Source organism: Neofelis nebulosa, chromosome 10 (assembly GCF_028018385.1).
Source record: "Neofelis nebulosa isolate mNeoNeb1 chromosome 10, mNeoNeb1.pri, whole genome shotgun sequence".
Taxonomy (NCBI): Eukaryota; Metazoa; Chordata; class Mammalia; order Carnivora; family Felidae; genus Neofelis; species Neofelis nebulosa.
In genome coordinates, this window is record NC_080791.1 from 54,401,622 (window position 1) to 54,424,235 (window position 22,614).

At 41.8% G+C, this 22,614-nt stretch overlaps 1 protein-coding gene across 2 annotated transcripts in view; it reads left to right on the top strand.

The window, feature by feature from the left end:
* The window catches only part of INTS4 (integrator complex subunit 4), a 120,564-nt gene extending 103,635 nt beyond the window's left edge, over positions 1-16,929 (top strand). For both annotated transcript variants that reach the window (XM_058687664.1, XM_058687665.1), the window contains 6 exons: positions 182-312; positions 5,882-5,941; positions 7,969-8,128; positions 8,333-8,476; positions 12,485-12,605; positions 16,514-16,929. In XM_058687664.1, coding sequence (XP_058543647.1) covers positions 182-312; positions 5,882-5,941; positions 7,969-8,128; positions 8,333-8,476; positions 12,485-12,605; positions 16,514-16,692 — 795 coding nt within the window. In that variant the 3' untranslated portion in view covers positions 16,693-16,929. The remainder of the gene's footprint in view (positions 1-181; positions 313-5,881; positions 5,942-7,968; positions 8,129-8,332; positions 8,477-12,484; positions 12,606-16,513) is intronic.
* Positions 16,930-22,614: the final 5,685 nt, after the last annotated feature.

Consider the following 22,614-nt stretch of genomic DNA (forward strand, 5'->3'; position numbering starts at 1 on the left):
AATCTCAGGTCGAGTCTCAGTCTCAGGGTCATGAGTTTGAGCCCTGCATTGGTCTCCATGTTAGGCATGGAGCCTACTTAAAAACAAAAACAAACTCAGTTCAGAATTTCACCTAGAATTCTGTGTTGCTCTCAAGACCATTATGATACTTTTACTGATTGTTAATTACCTTTCCTTATAGATCATGGAAGAGACCTACAAAATGGAGTTCATGTACAGTGGTGTGGAGAACAAACAGGTGGTGATTATCCATCACATGAGGCTGCAGGCCAAAGCCTTGCAACTTATAGTAACAGCACGGACTACTCGAGGGTAAGATGTGTGGCTGGCTAAAAACGAGGCACAGTCCTTTCAAAGACGCTTCCAAATGCATTCAGAGATCTCACCAAAGTTAATGAGAAGTGAAAAGATACTTAGGAAAGATTAGCTAAGAGGTATACAAACTCTTCATTTTCTCAGATATTCCAAGTTCTATCTTTGGAACAAATTAAGTCTCTGGAAAACCCCTCCAGTGGCTCTCTGTTGCCTACAGCACAACATAAGACTTCATTAGGCAGCACTGACATTCTTTTTGGTCCTTGCTAGATTTCTTTAAGAATTTAGTGCCAGGAACCATTTTTTCTCTTCTGAAGGGACTAGTAAGCTCTCCGAGGCAGTAAAGACAAATTAAGACAATGTGCAGTGTAGTGAGACTACCTTGTTCAAACCCAGACCTCTCTACTTCCTAGTTGTTTGATTATGAATGGGTTTTTTTAAGCCTCTCTGTGCCTTGTTTCCCTGTCTGTAAAAAGAGAATGATGACAGCATTTGTCTCATGGGGTTTTTATGAAGAATAAATGGGATAATACATGTAGAAGCACTTAACATGGTACTTGGTACATAGTAAGAGCTCACTATCAGACTTTCTAATAGAGTTGCCATATTTCATTGGTTCTAAAATGCACATTTAAAATTTTAACTTCTCTGAAATTTTGATTTTATACTTTTTTAATTTTGATTTTGCTATATTTTGATTGAAAGTGTTTTTTTTATTGTCTGTTTCTTATTTCATAAAATAAAGTTGCATCTTAAGAATGATGCATTGTAGATTTGATAGAATGCAGTAACTTGTTCCCAGGTGGAGGACACATGTGATGCTTAGTCAAGTGATTGTGTCAGTCTAAATGTGGCATAGAGAAGGAGATGGGAGTGTTTTTAAGCACTGAAAAATACCGAGGCAGAAAGAACATTCTGAATGTTATTTGATTTCTTCACTTATTTTGATCTAGTGACCTGATAAAATCTGGTAGTGATTTAATCTTAGAGATAGCCATACATCCATTTAACAAATGTTTAATCCCTACTATTTGCCAGTCACAGCTGAGCAAAGACAGGCACTTGTGTTGGCATCTACACTTTTTTATTTAAAGAAAATAGATATATTCTTCAGTTTATGTATAATTACTAAAAAAAATTTTTTTTTAATTTAAATATTGCAGGCTAAGTGAAGGTTCCCTGGTAATCTACCCCTTCTAAAACAACTGTCAACAGACTCTTCCCAAGCCAGATAAACACATCTACATTATAAATGTGTGCATATTAATATAAATGGAATAATGATATACTTTGTGTTCTGCCTCCTTTAAATTTCATCCAACAGTATTTCTTTTTTTTTTTTTTAACATATAATTTATTGTCGAGTTAGCTAACATAGGTTGCATACAGTGTGCTCTTTTTTCGGGGGTAGATTCCTGTGATTCATTGCCTACATACAACACCCAGTGCTCACCCCAACAAGTGACCTCCTCAGTGCCCATCACTCATTTCCCACCGCCCCCCCACCATCAACCCTCAGCTTGTTCTCTGCACTTGAGTCTCTTATGGTTTGCCTCGCTGTCTGTTTGAAACTGTCTTGGCCCCAACAGTATTTCATTTTTCCATGTCCTTATACAAAGACTCTAATATATTTGGTCTTTACTTGTGCTGTAGTAATTTATATTTTCCATTTGTGTGCATCCCGGCTTCTTTCCTTTCTTTTTTTTCTTTTGGGCTTAAAAAACACCCATTCATAATCAAACAACTAGGAAGTGGAGAGGTCTGGGTTTCAACAAGGTAGTCTCACTACACTGCACATTCTCTCTCTCTCTTTCTTTTTCTTTCTTTCTTTCTTTCTTTCTTTCTTTCTTTCTTTCTTTCTTTCTTTCTTTCTTTCTTTCTTGGCTTTTGCTGGATTGGTTGTTTTCTTTGTATCTTTGTTTCATGCATGGGTTTGAAAGTTCTGATCCTACTTCTCTTGTATGTGCTGCTGAAGCAAGCATGAGTTCTGATCCTACTTCTAACCTTTTCAAGTGAGAGGCAGTACAAGATAGGGGTTAAGAGGACTATGGTTCTTTGTTGCTTAGACTCAGATCTTGATTCCCACCATTTGGAAACTTAGTAACCTTGGACAAGTTACTGAAGATTTCTGTGCCTCATTTTGATCCCTGTAAGTTAAACTAGGATAATAATAGTATCTGTCTTGCCCTCATAGGGATATTGCAAAGATTATCAAATTATTATATGTAAAACTCTTAAAATAACTTGCCTGACGCATTCAGACTAAACACTTGATAAATGTTAGCTTATATTAGTTGTAGAAATAGTATTTTTACTTATTTTTACTTACATTTTTAATAAACATATTCAACTTATCAGCACAAAAAATTAGACTTTTTAATCACCTTTATCACAGTCACCTCAGATCAAGATGAAAGTTCTAATGTGTTTTTATTTCATTGTCTCATACTGTTAAATAGTTCGGAATTAAGTTTCAGCTTATTATGTTTTTATAATGTATTTCTTAAGAATCCTTTCTTAAAAAAAAAAAAGAATCCTTTCTTAAAGTATGCATTAATCTTTATAAGTACTTTTTCAAAATGAGTTAGCTCGAACTTGCTCACTCATTTTTTGTGTGTGTGTGTGCCACAGTTGCTTTTTAAAATACCTTGTCCTTTTTTTAAAAAAAAAATTCTGTTTATTAATTTTTGAGAGAGCGAGCACGAGTTGGGGAGGGGGAGGGAGGGGGTGAGGGAGACACAGAATCCTAAGCATGCTTCAGGCTCCGAGCTGTCAGCATAGAGCACAATGTGGGGCTTGACCTCATGAACCACAAGATCGTGACCTGAGCTGGTCAGACGCTTAACCGACTGAGCCACCCAGGCACCCCTAAAATTCCTTGTTCTAATTCACCATTTGACAGGAGTGCATTCTCTAGTAATTGTTTTTCTAAATAAGTATGTAAGTGATATACTCATTGAGACCCTGCATGTCCGAAACTGCCTCTCTTTTGCTCTTATGCATAATTGGAATTCTTTCAGAACTCTGTAAATGTTGCTGAGTTACTGTTTAGTATTTAATGTTACAGTTAGGATATCCAATGTCAGTCTGGTTCTCTTTCCTTTGTTTCCTTATTTTTCTTGGTTCTTTTTCTTTTTCTCTCTGTTTAGAATTCAGAAATTCTACCAGGATGTGTGTAGATATGTGTTTTCTTTCAATGCTTTTAACTGACCTTCAGTGGGACTTTGAAGTATAAACTCTGCTTTTAGCTCAGGGATCTTTTCCCAACCATTATTTCTTTAATTACTACTACTTCCATCCACTCCAGTCTGTCATACTGGATGTTGTGTCTTCTGGGTCTATTTTCCCTTATATCTTTTTTCTCATAATTTCAGTGTCTTAGCTTTTCTACTGTACATTCTGTGTAAATTCTTCAATATGCTCCTTTTTTTTTTTTAACTTTTTTTAAAAATATTTTTTATTTTTGAGAGAGACAGAAAGACAGAATGCAAGCAGGGGAGTAGCAGAGGGAGAAGGAGACACAGAATCCTAAGCAGACTCCAGGCTCTGGACTGTCAGCACAGACCCCAACGTGGGGCTCAAACTCACAAACCGCGAGATCATGACCTGAAATGAAGTCGGACGCCCAACCGACTGAGCCACTCAGGCACCCCTCAATATGCTCTTTTAAGTTATGACTTCAGTTTTCATCATTTTTCAATATAGTATTCCTTACTTTTGAGTTGATTTCGTTATTACTGTTCATTTACCAGTATGCTTTCTTCAGTGCGCCCTTTTCATAGCCGTTTCTCTTGCTTTATCAGTGCAGTATCCTTTCAGATCTCCTCTTTAATCTCACTGAGGTTATTTATTAGAATTAAAGAAAAGATTTTCTGAGCTTTCTTGCCTTGACTTTCTCTCACTGAGGTCTGCTTGGTCTCCTTTACAGCCCTGATCATAGCATCTAATGATTTTCCATTGTCTTTGCATACTTATAAATGGAAGTAGATCAGTGTTTGGTTTCCCAGTGGACTTTACTTTTCCTCTGCTTTCCTTCCTTACCCTGAGAAAAAAGTGGAGGTTCTTAGTGATAAAGGCCTACTTCATATAGCATGTAGGTGAGGCTTCTTGGTCTGTTTTGGGGTTTGGAGGTAGTTCCCAAATCTATTTTATGTTTTACTATTGGGAAGTTCTACAAGATGACTCTATATAGGCAGACCCCACATTGATACTGCTTGGCTGAATTGCTTTCTTTTTACCCCCTCCTGAGGTCTCCTTTCCAGCCCTCTTACTCCTGGAGATCTTTAGTGGGTGAACCTCACTATCAGATTGCAGTTCCATTTCTGGTAGTTTATCAGAGTTAAGAAAGTTTCAAGTGCTACCTGTTTTTTAGGAAAAGAATTCAAATGCATGTTGTTTGTAGAGTAAGTTTCCGTTTGTCATTTCTCATTTATTTGTTCATTCAACAGATATTTATTGAATAGTTGCTTGTGCCAGAAAATATATATCAAAATAATTAATATAAAAGTCCCTGCTCTCATGGAGCTTACATTTTAGTAGAAAGATTAAACTAGGTTATTAAGAACCTTGACACCCTTTTCTTGCATGTTTTTATATAAGGAGAGAGTATTTGTCTGTTTTTCCTCACTGGAATTTTACTCCTCTAATGAATACAATATTAATGAAAATAAATACAAAGTTTCATTTGGAAATTACAAGAAATAAAAAGAAAATGAGTGGCTGTGAAGCCAGAGAAGCCAAGTGAGGAAAGAACATAGTCCTGTCTATGGGCAAAGTAGTAACAACACTTTTCCCCTTCTGCATGAGAATTTGACCTTTGGTTAACTTTCTAGGTATATTCCCTGGAAACCTGGTATATCAATTGTATTTACTAGGTAACACTGTGATCATAAAAATTGTCACTGAGAAAACTGCATATAGACCAGAAGGGACTATTAGTAAACTGTAATTGCCTGATGCAGACACCATAGCTTTGGGTTCTACTGAGTGCAGTGATTCTTTTAACTGGGCACATCCCTTGTGGGGACCCTGGAGGGTATGCCTATGGATTTGTTTCAAGAGATGTTAGCACCTATGGAGCATGAGGCTTCTCATCCAGGCTGGTCTCCAAACTCAACTGACGTAGATGTCATCTCCTTGTACCTGAGCTTTCTGTCCACGGCAAGATCACAGCTCCCAAACAGCTCTGTGGACGGCTGAATGGAGTGCGGTGAGGACTCCTGCAGGGAAGGAACATGGCGCTGGATTGCCTGCAAGCTGTGCTTCTGCCCTGTATCTTTAGTGAGTCTGATGCCAGGCACGGTCTATGATAGCCTTTGATTTTGAGTGTTCATTGAGCCTGATAGCCACTGAAGTGTTCTAATTGGGTCTTGGCATTCTGGCAGATATTTTCCCCCTAGGTCCATTAGGAATCTGCTCTTCCTTTTAGAGATAATTTTGATAGTGTAATACTCTGATTTCCTTCCATGTAGGCTCAGGTTTCTGGGATTTTGGTCCTCATTCCTCAGTTCGAAGATTACGTAAGCCAAATATATGTATGTATGTTTGTTTTTCTCTTTTTCTGCAGAGTTGACCCCTTATTTGGGATGTGTGAAAAGTTTTTACAGGAAGTGGACTTTTTTCAGAGGTAACTATTTCATTACCATCTAGCTTACTGACTCCTGGTTATGCAGATAACAGCACTTAGAGGGCAACAAGAGCAATCAGAAGCTAGAATCCTTGGGGGCGCCTGGGTGGCTCAGTCGGTTAAGCATCCGACTTCAGCTCAGGTCACGATCTCGCGGTCTGGGAGTTCGAGCCCCGCGTCAGGCTCTGGGCTGATGGCTCAGAGCCTGGAGCCTGCTTCCGATTCTGTGTCTCCCTCTCTCTCTGCCCCTCCCCCATTCATGCTCTGTCTCTCTCTGTCTCAAAAATAAATAAACGTTAAAAAAAAAAAAAGCTAGAATCCTTGGTTTAACCCACGCATCCAACCTGTTATCTGTGGCAGTGTGCCCTCGCGCTTTTTTTTAGGGGTATGTAAACTTCTTTAAACTTAGCTAAATGTGCAACAGTGGTACAGTAAAAATATCGAGAATCATTTGGATTCAACATTCAGCTGGGCCACAAAAAGACAAGTATCTAGATGGTAAAACAAACTTTTTTGTTGAAAAATCTCAACAAAAAAGTTCTTTTCACCACTGTTCTTTATAGAGAAATATGGAAATTCAACAACAGTAATCTACAAAAAATTGTTCCATAATTCTGTAGGTAGCCTTTATTTTGTAGTACAGCTATGTTTTCTCAGAGTTCTGTATGAAATAAATTGGTTAAAACAGATCTAGTAGATGAATGGAAGGCTTAGCGAAGAAGTGGTAGTTGAATTGGTGACCAGACATGTGATATACTGGCAATATAATACTAGGAGGAAAGAATTTATAAGATTTTATAGTCTAATATTTATTAAGTCAGATATTTCATTCTTCCACCCCTTATCCCTGCCCCCATGAACCTCATCAAACCTGAAGTTTACATGACTATACTTTTGAGTCTTCATCTGGGTGAGATAGCTTCCTGTAGGGCTGAGTTGCAATACCACACTTCACCAGTGGGTGCTGCTCTCTAGCAGATGATACACTACAGTTTGGCTCTTTAAGATCCTAGCTTCACATCTCAACTGAGTTCATGCCTTACTTTGGTTTTAGATTTTTTTTCTCCCTCCCTCTTTCCCTTTTTCTTTCTTTCTTTCATTCTTTCTTTCTGAGAGAGTCTGTGCGAGCAGGGGAGAGGGGAAGAGGGGGAGAGAGAGAGAGAGAGAGAGAGAGAGAGAATGAATGAATGAATGAATCGTAAGCAGGCTTCATGCTCAGTGTGGAGCCCAACGTGGGGCTTGATCCTACAACCCTGGGACCATGACCTGAGCTGAAATCCAGAGTTGGATACTCAACCGACTGGGCCACCCAGGTGCCCTTGGTTTTAGATTTAAGATGGAGAGTCTGTTTTTGCACATTTGGGTTGAAGAGACTTTTAGGAAGGTGATAGCTCTGGTATGCCATAGTTTCTCATCTCTTGCATAGAGTTGTACATTCTTTCTTAATTCAGCCCCTGAGTCCCTGCACTGCTATTACCTCAGTGAAATATTTTTTGACTGTCCCCTTCTATAAGGCAGGAGTACTGTGGAATCAGAGCTGGGAATGAGTTTATTTAACATTTTTAAGCCTCAGTGCAACATCATTTTCTCTGAATCTCTGTGTTCCTTTCTACAAATATAAGCCCCATTAAGATAGGCATTTTCTTCTCTTTTGCTCACAGTTATGTCCCTGGTGCCTGCGATAGTAGTTGGCACTTGCAGTCTTAAAGACGTATTTGTTAACTTAATTAATGAATCTATAATATGAAAATAATGATTGTAACAATGCACAGGATTGCTGGGAGGATTAAATATGATCATGCCAAACACTTGAAGAATATATCTGGCACATAGGGGTATTCAATAAACAAGGCTATCAGGATGCTCATATCACCAAGGCGTAATTATCTAGGTGCCTGGCTTTCTCATTCAGGGACCATGAGCTCCTTCAGTTCATCACTTCTCCTACCTTAGGATTTGGCATATGTTTGGGGATCATCCTGTGGTAAATAAATGCTTAGTCACTTGGCTTCTGTTTGTTCCTGCAGGTGTTTTATTGCTGATTTGCCCCACCTACAGGACAGCTTTGTGGACAAACTTCTTGACCTGATGCCCCGACTCATGACATCCAAACCTGTAGAAGTTGTCAAAATTGTACAGACCATGCTGCGGCAGAGTACCTTCCTACACCTCCCCCTTCCAGAGCAGGTCCTGTCAAGTCTGTTCAGACAGTCAGAACTGTTGACGTTGGTGATCTTCTTTGACCAGTTGAATAGCTGGGCTAGAGCCTTCCCTCTGATTGGCTTTCACATGTTCACCTGTTAATAATGAGACAGAAAGCTGCACGGATCATGTTTTGTCGCCCAGGGATGACCTGGCTTCAGGATCATTATGTTTTTTTCTTGCTTACAGATCCACAAAGCTTCAGCCACAATCATTGAGCCAGCAGGCGAGTCAGACAACCCTTTGCGGTTTACATCCGGGTTGGTTGTGGCCCTGGATGTTGATGCAACCCTGGAACATGTGCAGGATCCCCAAAGCACCGTGAAGGTCCAGGTCTGTCAGATTTTGGTCCTCATAGAGCTTCTAGACCATGTGTTGAAGCATTTAACTTCAGCAGCCCTGTAATTTCTACCTGAGGGACAGAAAGTGAGGAGAGAGAAGAGATGATTCTTAATGGTGAAGAGTCTTGATGTGAATCCCATCTCTTCCGCTGATTGTGGTTTAGAGCAAGTTACTTTAAACTCTGAACTTCAGATTCTACAACTGACAACTAGGAAATTGACACTGAAAGGAAATGAAGTATATAAAGCCACTGGTACCCAGTAAGGTTTCACTGAATGACAGGGGTCTTTCTAGTCTTACAATGTGAAGTTAAAACTTGGTATTTTCAGGGCTGCAAGCAAACTGTAATAAACAAATCCTTTTCAGGCTGTGGATGGGTCCACTTGGTGAGCAAAATTTATGGGTTGAAAAAAATCACTAGGGAGTATTTTTTCCTAAGTTAGACATATTAGAGACACATGCCAGATGCAGTAGAGATACCAGTCAGTTTAAACAGTCTGCAGTTAAGCCCCACAAAAATACTACCCACTTGCCCATCCATCCACCCATCCACGAAGTAATGCTTACTCACATGATGAGCACTAGGGTTGCAGGGGTGAATGTGTTAAATTCTTGCCCTCAGGATGCTCAGTTTCAGTGAAAGACAAACAGATACGCAGTTATAAAACAGAAGTTCAGTCATCATTCAGACATGCACAGAAGAATACTGGGGCCTCTTAATGAATACCTGATTGGTCGCGTACTATAGGCCTAATTTTGGGAACCCATCTGCAACACTACCTTCTGAAAAAAGACCCAGCCATTTAAATGAGCTGACTTATTCTCAAGAATAAGAGACTGACTGGTTCACTAAAGTAATGGAGTAATGTACTGACTCAGCCTCTGACTATGAAACTAGGAAGTTTCAAAGACAAGAATGGAGGGGAACACAATATGCCTCTCTAAATATGCCTCTTTGGCATAAAGAATATTTGGGGATGATTGTTTTTGAGAGGCCACAGAACCTGGAGAATCTCTAAAAACAGAGAAGTTGCCCTTTTGTGAGGGAAATTTACATTTATAAGGGAAATCACCATTTGTAAAGGTGTCTCCTTTGTACCTGGAAGAGAAGGATTACTAAATCTCTAGAAACTCTTTTATCAGTGAAGCAGGCACCAATTTAAGTTTGCACAACAGGGGCACATGTCTGGCTTGGTTGGTAGAGCATGAACCCCAGGTTGGGCATAAAGATTAATATTTATTTACTCGTGTGTGTGTGTGTGTGTGTGTGTGTGTGTGTGTGTGTATATATATATATATTTTTTTTTTTTTTTTTTTTTTTTTTTTTTTTTGCATAGCAATCTTACCTTTGTTTATTGTGCTTACCTAGTAACCTCCCATAACTGGCTCCCTCCCACCGCAACACCTTCCTTTGGTCTTTGGTGGAAGATGGTATTTAAGGTGATGTCTTGGGCCATTTCAGGGAGTTAATCAGTTTTCCTGGGTATTTCCTATGTACACAGGATGTTTACATGTTTTAAACTTCTGTTTTTCTCCTGTTTATCTGTCTTTTATTATAAATGTGATCTTAGCCAAGAACCTAGAAATGTAGAGGGAAAATTATTTTTCCTCCCCTACAGGCTTAATTCCAATTTTTAGCTACTATAAAAAATTCTGTAATATATTTATAATACACACACACACACACACACACACACAGAGTGAGACAATTTAATTTGGACGGTGTGGTTGGAGGCTGAGGAAAAGGAAGACTTTGTGGAGACACTCATGCATGGATGAGGTCTGAAAGGATGAGTAAGAGCAAAGGATAGGGGCTGAAGGAGGTATTCTAGGCATAAGGGATATGAATAAAAGTAGGGACACAAGCACTGACAGTAAGTGAGTACAATCTGAGGACAGAATAGCCTGGAGCCAGCAGGGAAAGCTTCTGGAAGAGGTAAGAATGAGTCAGGCCCTGAAGATTTGCCTGTGGTGACAGTAGAGGGGGGGAAAAAAAACTCTGGCTTCCCAGCAGGAATCCTTTTTTTTTTTTTTTTTTTCATTAAGGAATTCTTTATTATAAATCATAAGATGTACGGAGAACTAATTCTGAGTTGATGCTGCACATTTTTGGTTGTGTTGTTTTTTTTTTTTCCCCCACATTAGTGGTTTTCTATTCTACCTCCACTTTAGAGTTACTCAGAAAACATTAAAAAGTAATGATGCACAGGCCTCAGCCTACACCAGTTAAATCAGAATCCAGAAGGTAGGCCCCATGACTATACCAGTATTTTTTTTTTTTTTTTTTTTTTTGAGAACTCTTATATGATTCTAATGTGGAGCTAGGGTTGAGAACTACTGTTTCACATTTATCCCTGAAAAAAGTTCAGTGATCAACTAAGCATAAATGAAATTAGAGGCAGATTATTTAAGGGTCATCTGCTAGACTTTACTAGAAAATGTCCAGAGCCACCCCACCAAGTGCATGGCCAAACTGTTTAGAAGCCTTTACAGGTGGGGAGCTCACTGTCTATTTGCAGGACAGCTCTGATGGTAGGAACGTGCTGTCCAGACCAGCACTTTTTCTGTTTTGGACAGATGAGAGGAGATTATTACAAGAGCACCTGGTTTGGGGGGGTCCCAAGCAGACCAGGTTCAGTCACTAGCTGTTGGCAAAATCCAAAGGCCGAGAGACAGGTGGTAGTGAAACAAGACAGCAGTTTATTTCAGGGACAAAATTCACTGAAATTATTTCACTGGGAAGACAGCAGGCTAATGTCTCCAAGACTGTCTCCATAGTGCTGAGAATACTTCCAGGTTTATAGAAGGAAAATGTGGACAAGGTGGGTGGGTACATGCAGGTAGGCAGTGAAGGTCCTCACTCCTTGTCCTTGGGTCAATCATGTGGGGTCTTGCTGGCTCAGTGCAGTCATTACTGCTTGAGGGGGTAGTTTTGGTTCCTGTCAGGAGATGCTTTGCCTTCTGGGTCTTTTGTCTAAGTTAAGAGATAGGTTGGAAAGAACTGAATTGATGAGAAAGTTTGGGGTAAAAAATGGAGGTAGTTGACGTCCTTTTTCATTATGGGACAGGTGGGCTGAGACCTGCCTCTTCAGAGTTGCATAGTTGAAAGACCTGTGTAGTTCCCTACTTTGTCCTTATCAGTAGATTTCCGTAGTCCAGGCCATGTGGTTCTAGGATCAGCTGTATTCGTTCGTGTAGTTCGTTTGTGCACCGTGCAGTGTGAGGGGCCCTCTGCATAGATAGCTGTGAGGCTCCCCTACGATAGTGAGGACGAGGCTCTGGCCATGTGTGAGATTTGAGAACTAGCCAGTGATTTGAGCTGTTAACAAAGAAAAAAAAAAAAAAAAGACAGCCCAAATTGGAGCCATTTGACCCCCACAACAGGAAACCAAGACTTAATTACAGTTTCGACCCATTCCACGAATGTGTCCTTTCCATTTTGGACGACTCCTGGGAACATTTCTCTACTTGCTCGATATTCAGTAAAGCCAATTAGATCTTCAAACTTATGTGGTTGAATTTTGTTTTTTAACAGAGCAGACCCTTTGTTGACAGAGCTATAGAAAGAGCTTCCTAGCTGCTTATAACCTCGTGGAGAAAATGCAGTCACAAAATTATTCTAAATGGTTGGTGGTTGGTGGTGGGTGCTGGCCTGTGATGCGATTCAGAGCCAGGCAGGGAGCAAGTCACCCAGATGGGGGTGTCTGGGAAGGCTTTTCACACTAAGATTAGTACTTTTGCCTATTCTTGTACTGAATAGAGGCACTTTATTCCTATCACTTCTTCACCATGAATTCAGGAAACATTTATCAAATACTGCTTTGTGCTGGGGCAGAGAGTACAGGGATCTCAACAGCGTTACCTCCCACTCCTGGAACAGTTTTTAATGAAAGCTGGTATCTTCTTTCCCTCCTATTTTGGGGTTCACAACAGACACTGCAGTTTTGTTGAAAATTCATGGCTCTTCTATTTCTTTTTCTCACTTCTCTCATTTCTTAGGTCTTATATCCAGATGGCCAGGCTCAGATGATTCATCCTAAGCCAGCAGACTTCCGGAATCCTGGCCCAGGGCGCCACCGGCTTATCACTCAGGTGTACCTCTCCCACACTGCCTGGACAGGTAAGGGGTCAGTGGGCCAAGGTGGACAGGAGAATATGCTCCTGGGGATGACACTTACCTTGAGGCATTTGTTTTTTGCACTTTGAGAAATACATGGTTCAGTCAGGCCTGCTGAGGACTGTACTTAATTTCTTAAGGAGTTTGAAAGCTTAAACTGGCTGCATTTAGACTAATTTGCTGCATTGCTTTGATTGCTTGCGGCACAAGATTTTGTCAGAAAGTATACAGGAGATTACAATAGAATGGAATCTCCTGGAAAGAGCCCTCGGCTGGATGCCAGCATACTATTTTCTTGTCCTAATTCTGCTACTGACTTGCTGCATAGCCTTGGACAAGCCACTCTCCCTTTCTGAATCCATTTCCTCACCTTCCAAATGAAAATGATAATTCTCAACCTAGGAGGTTCTGACGATTGCTCTGTCTAGAAATGAAACAGTTTCATGTTTCTTACCCCAAATTAAAATCATTCTGTCTTTGTATATGAACCATTTAGTTCATTTCCCCCCAAACAAGTAAACTATTACTGCCCTCCCCTCCCACATGGGCTGGTTTAATGTAATAATTTAATAATTTGTGAAAAGATAGGGAGGTTACGTAAGTAACTTTAAAAATTCTTAAGAATAAAATGGGGGGCGCCTGGGTGGCGCAGTCGGTTAAGCGTCCGACTTCAGCCAGGTCACGATCTCGCGGTCCGTGGGTTCGAGCCCCGCGTCGGGCTCTGGGCTGATGGCTCAGAGCCTGGAGCCTGTTTCCGATTCTGTGTCTCCCTCTCTCTCTGCCCCTCCCCCGTTCATGCTCTGTCTCTCTCTGTCCCAAAAATAAAAAAAAAAAGAATAAAATGGAAGAATACAAGTGCATGGGACATTACATTTCAAGCCTGTAAGGCTGCTTTAGAAACTGGAAAAAGAGACTCGGCCTACAGAACCTAAAATGTGGGGGGAGAATTGGCCTCACTGGTATTTTCTCAATCATTGAAGATGATTCAGAAGCATGGTTGTTATTGGGGAAGGTGTTTCATGACACCAAATTTGGTTTATTTTAGACTTAAGTGGTTGCTTTCTAGACTTTTCTTTCTCTATATTACTTACATGAGTGACTTAATGCCCTTATTAATGGTTTCCCTCTGTCAGGGGTGTTAGGTGGGTATAAATGACATAATAAAGTTTTCACAAAGAGGAAGTAGTGCTCTTGAATATCAGGGCAGCCCCTTTGGGGATCTAGTCAGTGACCCTGGGCCTGGCCCAATTTAGGGGGCATCTGGCAATGCTTTACCCGGGATCTTCCTCCCTGAGCATCCCTCATTTCATATCCTTGCTGCCTGGGATGTTCTGCACTATTAGCCACCACAGGAAGGTAGAGAATTTCTTATTCTAATCTCTTCTCATAAAGGGATCCTAGACTTGATAGCTAGAAAGATAGGCCATGGGACAGTATTGTTTTGGAAGGCCCACAGCTCAGAGAGGCAAACCACAGCATGCTAGATCTCAGAAGAGCCTCAAAGTTCTTAGAGGGGCCTACCAACTTGCCCTGGTCACACAGTAAGTCATTGCCCGAACTAGGGCTACCAAGCTGTCCTGAGCCTGAAGAATTATAATTCATTCAGGATCACCCCCTTTGAGAGACTGCTATTACAAACCTCTTTTTTAATTCTCAGTGTAGTGCTAACTAATTAATGGGAATTCTCCCATTTAATTTGTTACTGACTTTCCCATTAGCATGAAGGCACCACAAGAGCAGAGAACTTGTTAATCATCTTGACCTCTGTATCTCTGATGCCTCTGTATCATGTGTCCTTTGAGCCTGGAAGGTAGTAAGTGCTCAACAAATAATGAAAATTGAATACAGGATTTTCAATATGCCATTAAAATTCATTTAATCCTTAGACCAAGTTGGTGGTGGGGAATTTAGTGTTCTGTTTTTCATTTTATACATGCATAAATGGAGGTCCACATAGCTGGTCAGCGGTGGCACTGAGGCTGGCACTCATATTTCCTAACTACCAAATCCCTTCCGACCTGGGACACCAAAGTGAAACATGTTCTCCTTCTGAATGCACCTGTGCCTTCTTTCTCCTAATCCAGGAGATAGAGCCTGGTGCTGGTGGGTGTTCCTCCATGCAGGCCTTCAGCAGCTCTGTACCAGGGGCCTCTCCTCCGGGAGGCAGGAGTCTGCCATGTCAGAAGCTTTGAGTCACGCCAACCAGGTTCCAGATTCTGCCTCCCTTGCTCAGTGATCCTGAGAAAGTTATTTTACCTCTCTGTCTTATTTTCTTCATCTGTAAGATGGAAGCAAGAATGCATACCTCATTAGAGATCTTCCAGGCATGATGAATAGATTACATGGTTTGTCCCACATGATCTTTTGTTCCTTTCTCCTACTGTCTCCTCTTGTTGTCTCTCCCCTCTCCTCTCCTCTGATGGCAATGGCTGGAATTGCCATTCTTACCACATGCAGGTGAGGGAAGGCATAACGAACAGGTGGGGTTGAGTCCTCTGACCTCCCCAGGATTTGGCTGAAAGTGCTGTGAGAATCAGGGCTAGGTTGTGGCTGGTGGTTGGCAACAGCCATCTGGGACCAAAAGAGGGGATCATACGTAGCGGGAGAGCTGATACTTGAGCCTGATGCTGGAGAGCAGCACTGGCTTCATTACAGTTATACCCAGGCTGCTGTCAGGCCCCTCATTACATGATGGTGTCCATACCAGTGGCTGGTAAGTGGTGGTGCCAGGGCTGCTCTCTTGGTCTGGCTAGTTTGCTCTGGCTGGAGAAAAGCAATTCAGTCTCTGCTCTCGTCCCTAGAGAGAAGTCAGGACGTGATTAGGAAGAGGCCTGGGGTGGGGGGCACTGAGAAGTCCTGGGACCTCTGCCCTTGTTCACTTAGATCCCTCCAGCCCTCATTCTCGTCCCCTATATATCTAGGCATTGGGCTCATCTTCAACACTTGCACATTTTCCTCCCAAGTTTATTCTATTCCTGACCCTTTGCAATGGTCTTTAAGTTTTTCCGGAAATTCTCTCCCCCTCCTTTATAGAGACCACATTGTTAAGAGATTAATTGCTTCAGTTTATGAACTGGGCTCAAATTCTGTCAACGGTGTGGATTTGTGCAGTCACTTAGAACCTCTCAGAGCCTTGAGACTTTTTGGGGATTGTGACAGTCTTTCATGGTGTGGCGGGGTGCATACTCTTCAGGTGATGTGCTTGGCGCAGAGCAGGTATTCTCTTCCAACGCCTTCCTGGGCTCCTTCCTCGTTCTTGTTACAGACTTGATTAGAGTGCTGTGCTCCATTGTAACTGTCTCTGTCTCCAACAGTCAGCAACTTGAGGGAGGGATTACTCACTCTTACTGGGGCCTGCCACATGCAGACACAAGATCAGTGCCATAATGTCATGTCATTTAAAGAATGAAAGGTTTAATGGCGTGATTTTAGGTCCCTGAAACATGTTCTTGGTCACTGGTGAGAATTTTTTGCCAGAAGTGTTTGCTAATCAGGGCCGCTTCTCCACTAAGATGGTAGAGTCTGTGATACCTGCAGCCTTCGTGCCTGAGCCACACAGGAAGAGCACGGTTATCTGGGCATGAGAATCAGCCATATGTAGGCCCGTTTGGCCCTCTCTTAAGGCTATAAGGCCTCCGTTTTTAGCTCCCTTCTGATCCACCATGGATCTGAGCTGCAGGGAGCCCACAGAGATGTGGCGGAGAAGCCGCACATCTGCAGGCTCGGGCTCAGCCTCACAGGATTCAAGCTGGGAAAGTGTCTTTGTTTGGTGAGGGGGAAGGGATGAGGGCAGATGAAGAAATGTTTAGAAACCCTATTGCTTCCATCTTTGATGTTGCTTTTATTTGACATTTCATCCCAGTTCCTAGCAGTTGCCCTCATAGAGGATTTCTTTTGTCTTTTTTTTCCAGAACCATGCCAGGTGGAAGTCAGGCTGCTGCTGGCCTACAACTCCAATTCCCGCATTCCAAAGTCCCCCTGGATTGAGGGTGGTGAGGTGTCATCCCAGGTGGAGACCAGCATCGAGGGCACCATCCCCTTCAGCAAGTCTGTGAAAGTTTACATAATGCCCAAACCTGCAAGGCGCTGAGGCACAAGCGGGTTTTAGAGCCGAGGCTGGAAGGCCCTTCTTAGCTATCAGAGTGAGGCAGAAGCCTAGAGCACTTCACCTGGAAATGGCGTAAGGGCATAAGGAGGACATGACCCTTTTAGTCTTGTCTAGTATCAAATACAGGATAAATTATTTCACATTAAAAATCCAAAAACCTTCAAATCTACACCTCCTCCTTCCCTGTCCCCTCATACCTCCAATAAAGTTGGGAAAACACCTAGGTGTTCCAGTTCCTGGTCCTTAAAAAATTATGTGGCTAATAGGTTCAACATTTATATCACATGGTTACATTCTTCAAGTATGAAACAAAGATGTAATTTTCTAGGCATCTCCAAAGACTTGCTTATTAGAGCATAATCTTGTTTCTTACATCAGTAGTCTGTTTGCTAGGGCCCACTCCTTTCACAGGTGTGCTTTTTCACCATCGACAGTTCCTGAATGGCCTTAGACGTCGCTATCTTGCTGAGAAGCTCTTTTCCCAACTCAGGCAGTAGCTGTGCCAAGGACTGAAGGAGTAGCTAGAGAATGAATCATTTTCATCCCTGAGGGAGATTCTTGATCTTGCCTGTCATTACCCTAAGAACCAAAATAATGCATAAGGGCCATATTTTAGGAAAAACAAGGATTATGGAAAAGAGGGATCCAGTGTAAGAAATAAAGTCCTCTCCCACTACACACTACATCTTTGATGACTCCAGTTGGAGCTGCGTGTGAGTTAAGGGTGTAGCTGGGGTGTAAGAACAGTAAGTGCACCAGAGATGTTAACTGTGTGAGGGTTGTGCTACTTTACCTGTCATTTAATCCTTGCTGCAGCCAACTGAGTCTTCCAGAGACTTTAGAGTGAGGAGTCTTGGGAGGAAACCTGTACCGTAAGTAGTAAAGCCTGTATTCATTCAAATCCAAGATGATTCCAAAGGCCTAGGCTGTACCAGCTCAGGGAAAGTATATGGAAAAAGCCTTCAGATCTTAAGCTCTCTATGCCTCTGTTTCCTCGTCTATAAAATAGAGATAATTATTCCTTAAATGCTGTTGAATGGGTTCAATCAAATAATGCTTGGTAGAATCTGAATCTGCAGCCAATCTTGATCGTATTTGGTATGTGGAAAACTTATAAAAATAATAGGAAGATTATAGGATTACTCAGGGGAAGCTGGAATTTTAATTCAAGCATGTTTGGCTTTTGCTTTAATGCACTTGACTTGTGCCCAGCAGTGTTGTAAACCCTTTGCATGAATTAACTCCTGTAATCCTCACGACCACCCTCTGAATAGTTATACTATCATCTTTGTTTTACAAGCAAGGGAGTTGGAGTTCAGAGAATTGAGTAACTTGGCCTCAGTCACACAACTAATAAACGATAGAGCTGGGGTTTGAACCCAGGTAGTCTGGCTCCAGAACGTCTTACCTGCTAGAGTGGGACTAAGGGAAGAAAGATCTTCACAGCGCTGCCTTTTCTAGTGTACTTGCTTGTTTTGTATATCTCAAGGATGTGCCATCAGTGGGCTCTTCTGTGTCAACAAGATACCCTGGCAAAAGTGCTGTCCCTGGTGACAAAATGAATCTGGGAGCTAGGCCGAATCATAGCACAGTCCTTGCCCAGGCATCTAATGATGATTGCTAGGTTGGAGTGTAGATGAAAACAATGAAACCCATGGCTGCCAACTGAGCCCCTCATGCTATAGCTTTAGAAAGCCTCCTGGGAGAGGGCTGTGCTGCATCCTTTTCAGATCTAGTACCCCTGCTATAAAAATCCTTTCAGGTTATCTCCCATTTTACAGGTGTAGAAACTGAGGTTTTGAGATTATGTTTTTCTCCTAAGGGGCAAAGCTAGGACTTTATCCTAGGTCTTAATACCCAGAATATAGTATGTTTTGCACCAAAGGTGGAGATACACTAAGGGGCAGATTATGGCTTAGTATTAAGATAAGTTTTTAAAAGGTAGATGAGAATTAAATGGGATACATTAGGAGATAAGAAAATGTCCATGTTGGATGTGTTCAAGCAGAGGTTGAACAAGTTCCTAACAAGTTTATTGCAAAGGAATTCAAGTATCATATGAGAGATTGGGTCCAGCCTTTTAAATTCCTTTTATGCTGAATTATCAGGTTCTGTGGAATATGAGAATCTTGATTTTTCTGCATCTGTTTCCACACTTTGAATGAAGTGAAAAAAATGACCTTATATTATAAAGACCTGAAGGGGGTATAAAGATCACTCTGGTGTGGCACCTTCATTTTAGAAGTGAATGTACAAGCCCAGAGAGAATCCATGGTGAAGCCATGGCTGGAACCCAGGCCTCCTGATTCTTAGTGAATATGGTTTCCATAATGGGTCTATTGTGCTTTGTAAGCAGTCTCCCTTGCACCCAGCAGGCAAAGCTAGAAACCTAGGTGTCACATTGGACTTCCTCCTCACCCCGCATGTAAACATAGCCATCAAGTCCTGTAAATTCTGCTTAGATGTTTCTTGACTCAATTCCCTTCTCATACTCAGTTTCTGTCCTAGTGCAGGCCACCATCATCTCCCCTAAAATGGGGCATTAGCTTCCTAAAGATTTTGCCTCCAACCTTGCCCCTTCAGTTCAGTCTTCATACAGCTACCAGTGATCTTTCTAAAACCCAGATCTGCTCATGCCCTTCCCCTGCTTAAGTCCCTCTCAAGTGGCCCACTTCTGTCCCAGGTTAAAGTCTAAAGTTCTGTCCCCGAAGGCTCTTCATGTCCCTCCCCTGCTCTCCAGCCTCATACTGCCTTTGCAACACATTCTTGTACTTCTCTGGCTATAGAGGAGGTCTGTAGTTCTTGCCAACATTCATCATGCTGTTTTGTCTCAGACCTTTGGACCTGCTGAGCCCCAGAATATATCCTCAAATTGTCTCCTTTGGTTCCTTCTCATTCTCCAGAACTGAGCCTCATTCTGAAGCCTGTCTTGTGTCTCCTGTGGGCTTGGCGCATGGCCTCTGTGTTCCGACAGCCTTCTATATGTTCTTTAAGGATATTTATTTAAGTATTTATTTCAGGTTCACAAATGGAAACCTCTAAAGAAGGTAGGCAGGGGAAAAGGAGTCATGCAGCCTGGAGGAAGATAATAGACTTCAGTTCTCTTCAGTCAGAGCATAGCTTCTGTCAGAAGACAGTTGTCATTCAGTTCTACTTAGTGGTTTGTAAGTGTGGGCCTGGGGGTATAAGATCTTCCAGTTCTTCCAGAAAAGCCAGAAATCTGCATTTTCATGTAAAAAAAAAAAAGCCATTAAAAATTAATGTTAAAATGACTCTGAGACAAAATAGGTGTCTAGGTAGATTTGTGCCAGTTTGCAACATTGGTACCATCACTCTGTATTTAATGTCTGTTTCTTCCAACTACTCTGTGCATAGACGCACAGTGAGAACATCTGTTGTATCCCCGGCACAGCTACTGGCACATACCAGGCAGGGGAAGAATGAATATGATTCCAGAGCAAACTTAGCAGTACCATGGCATGCCTGCAAAAGCCAGCCCTGGGATTCGTGTTTCCGAAAGGACTTTATATTTGGCTTTGACACGATTGACTTCTGCAAACAGAATTATAGGGTACCCAGAAAGCACTTGGCAGACTTCTCGTCTTAGGAACCACTCAAGCTAGAAGAAATTAAGTGTGGGCAGAGGGAGGGCTGTGCTGCCTACAAATCAAATCAAAGGGCTTAATGATTAAGACATGGGACCAAGTATAGTGGCACGTGGAAAAATAGCTTTTCTCCAGGTTCTGCACATTTCCAGCAATGACCATGGAGAACAGATTCAGAAATAGGAGCTGTTTATTACCAGGTTCTATACAAAGTTTAATAATGTCACTGCCAGATACTTCTGTCTCCAAGAAGATTGTACTAAGTTCTCTCTAATGTGGAGACAACTCAGGAACACTGATTACACCCACACCTAATGCAACACCCACTAGAGATGTCTCACTTTACATTCCACTTAAAAACAAAAAAGTTGATTGCATCGATAGAGAAACAGTCTGAATTTTATCAAACACCCTCTAGCCGTATAGGTGCCTGGCTTTTTTGAGCTGAGTGAACTGAGACCTAGAAAGATCCTGTATCTGTCAAATTGCTGGTGGCAGGAAGGACACTGAGCAGGACTTCCTCAGACCTCCAGGCTAAGTCAGGTCTGTGAGGATCTCACCCCATGCCCTCCCCCCCCCCCCTTTTAAGTAAGCTCTAATCCAGTGTGGGGCTTCAACTCAACCCTGAGATCAAGAGTTGCCTGCTCTACCGACTGAGCCAGTGAGGCATCCCACTCCCATGGACCTTTTAAGGTGGTGTGTAGTAGAGATGAAGACACAGCATTGGGTTCTAATCTGATGACTCGGAGACAAAACAGGTGTCTAGGTAGCTTTGTGCCAGTTTGCAACATTGATACCATCACTCTGTATTTAATGTCTGTTTCTTCCAACTACTCTGTGCGCAGATGCACAGTGAGAACACTGCCACTTCCTTGCTGGGCAAACTTGGAGAGGTTCCTTCACTTTCCATTCTAGTAGTCTTAGCTCCCCTTTTCTTGCCAAGCCACATCTTAAGTTGCTGTTGGGTCTGTGGATTGGCTGCCCAGTCAGATATCCAACTGGGCCAAGCAGGTGACAGGCTCACATGGAGCAAAACCCAGCTTTCTGGGGTCGTGGCTTCAACAAGGGCTGAGGTGGGACAATTGTATTTTATTGTGGCTGTGATAGGCACTTGACCTAGTAAATGTTTAAAATTTGCCAAATGTTCGGCGAATAGATAAACACCTGTTCTTTAAGACTCGGCTTGTGTCCTGTTCTTAGTGATGTCTTCCTTACTTTCCCTTCCATTCTGGTATGATTAGGCCATCCTTTAGGTCACCATTAGACCTTGTAACTATTATAACATTAACACCTGTATCATCATTATCTGTAGATTTGTCTCTCCCACAGAACTCCTGAGGGCAAGAATTAGAATTTATTCATTTCTCTACCCCCAGGGCCCAGCAATAACTGGTCATATGAAAATCAGTCTCAGTAAGAGCCTCTTAGTAAATGGGCATGAAAGAGAATGAATAAATAAGAGTAGATGGTTCCTTTGGGCTTCAACATCCTACAGATCTATGAAATAAGCTGCTATGTTATGAACCATAAAAAGAAACGTTGACTTTACACAGCACACCTATTAATCAAAATACAATGACAACAATGGCTTCAATTTATTGAGTCCTTACTACATGCCAAGCAGTATGCTAAGACATGGTATGAATCACCCCATTTAATACCTACAAAATCACTCCAGGTACTAATTATTATCCCTATCTGACAGATGAGAACAGTGAAACTCTTAAGAGATTAAATAAATGCCCAACCAATGAGTGGCAGGAAGCCACAGTTCAAAGTCAAGGCTATTTGACACCAAAGCCCATACTCCTAACTCTTTAAAGAGGGGGAGGAATGAAAACTAATGAGATGGTGATAATTTATTATAGTTCATCAGTCTCTTCTAAGGCTTCACAAAGGACATGTGGCATTTAACAGAACAAAGACTATCCACGGTGGTCTAGTCCAGCCCCATCATTTCGTAGCAAGGGAAGGTGAGGTTTAGCTAGTAAGACAGATGACCTAGATCCCTAGTATCAGGACGTTGCTCCTTTTACTGTTACTATTACAGAAATGTTCTGCCACTTCACTCAGGGTTCTGCTCCTACGTCATCTGCACAAAGAGACTTTTCCTGACCACATATCTGAAATAGCCTTCACTGCTCTTCATCTTCTTATCCTGCTTTATTTTTCTTCATAACAGGTTCTGCTTTCATTATGGAATTTATTGTTTATTTTCCCCACTAGAATATAAGCTTTGTGAGGATAAGACTTTTATTGCTGTTTCTCTGGAGCCTCTAGCAGTGCCTAACATATAAAG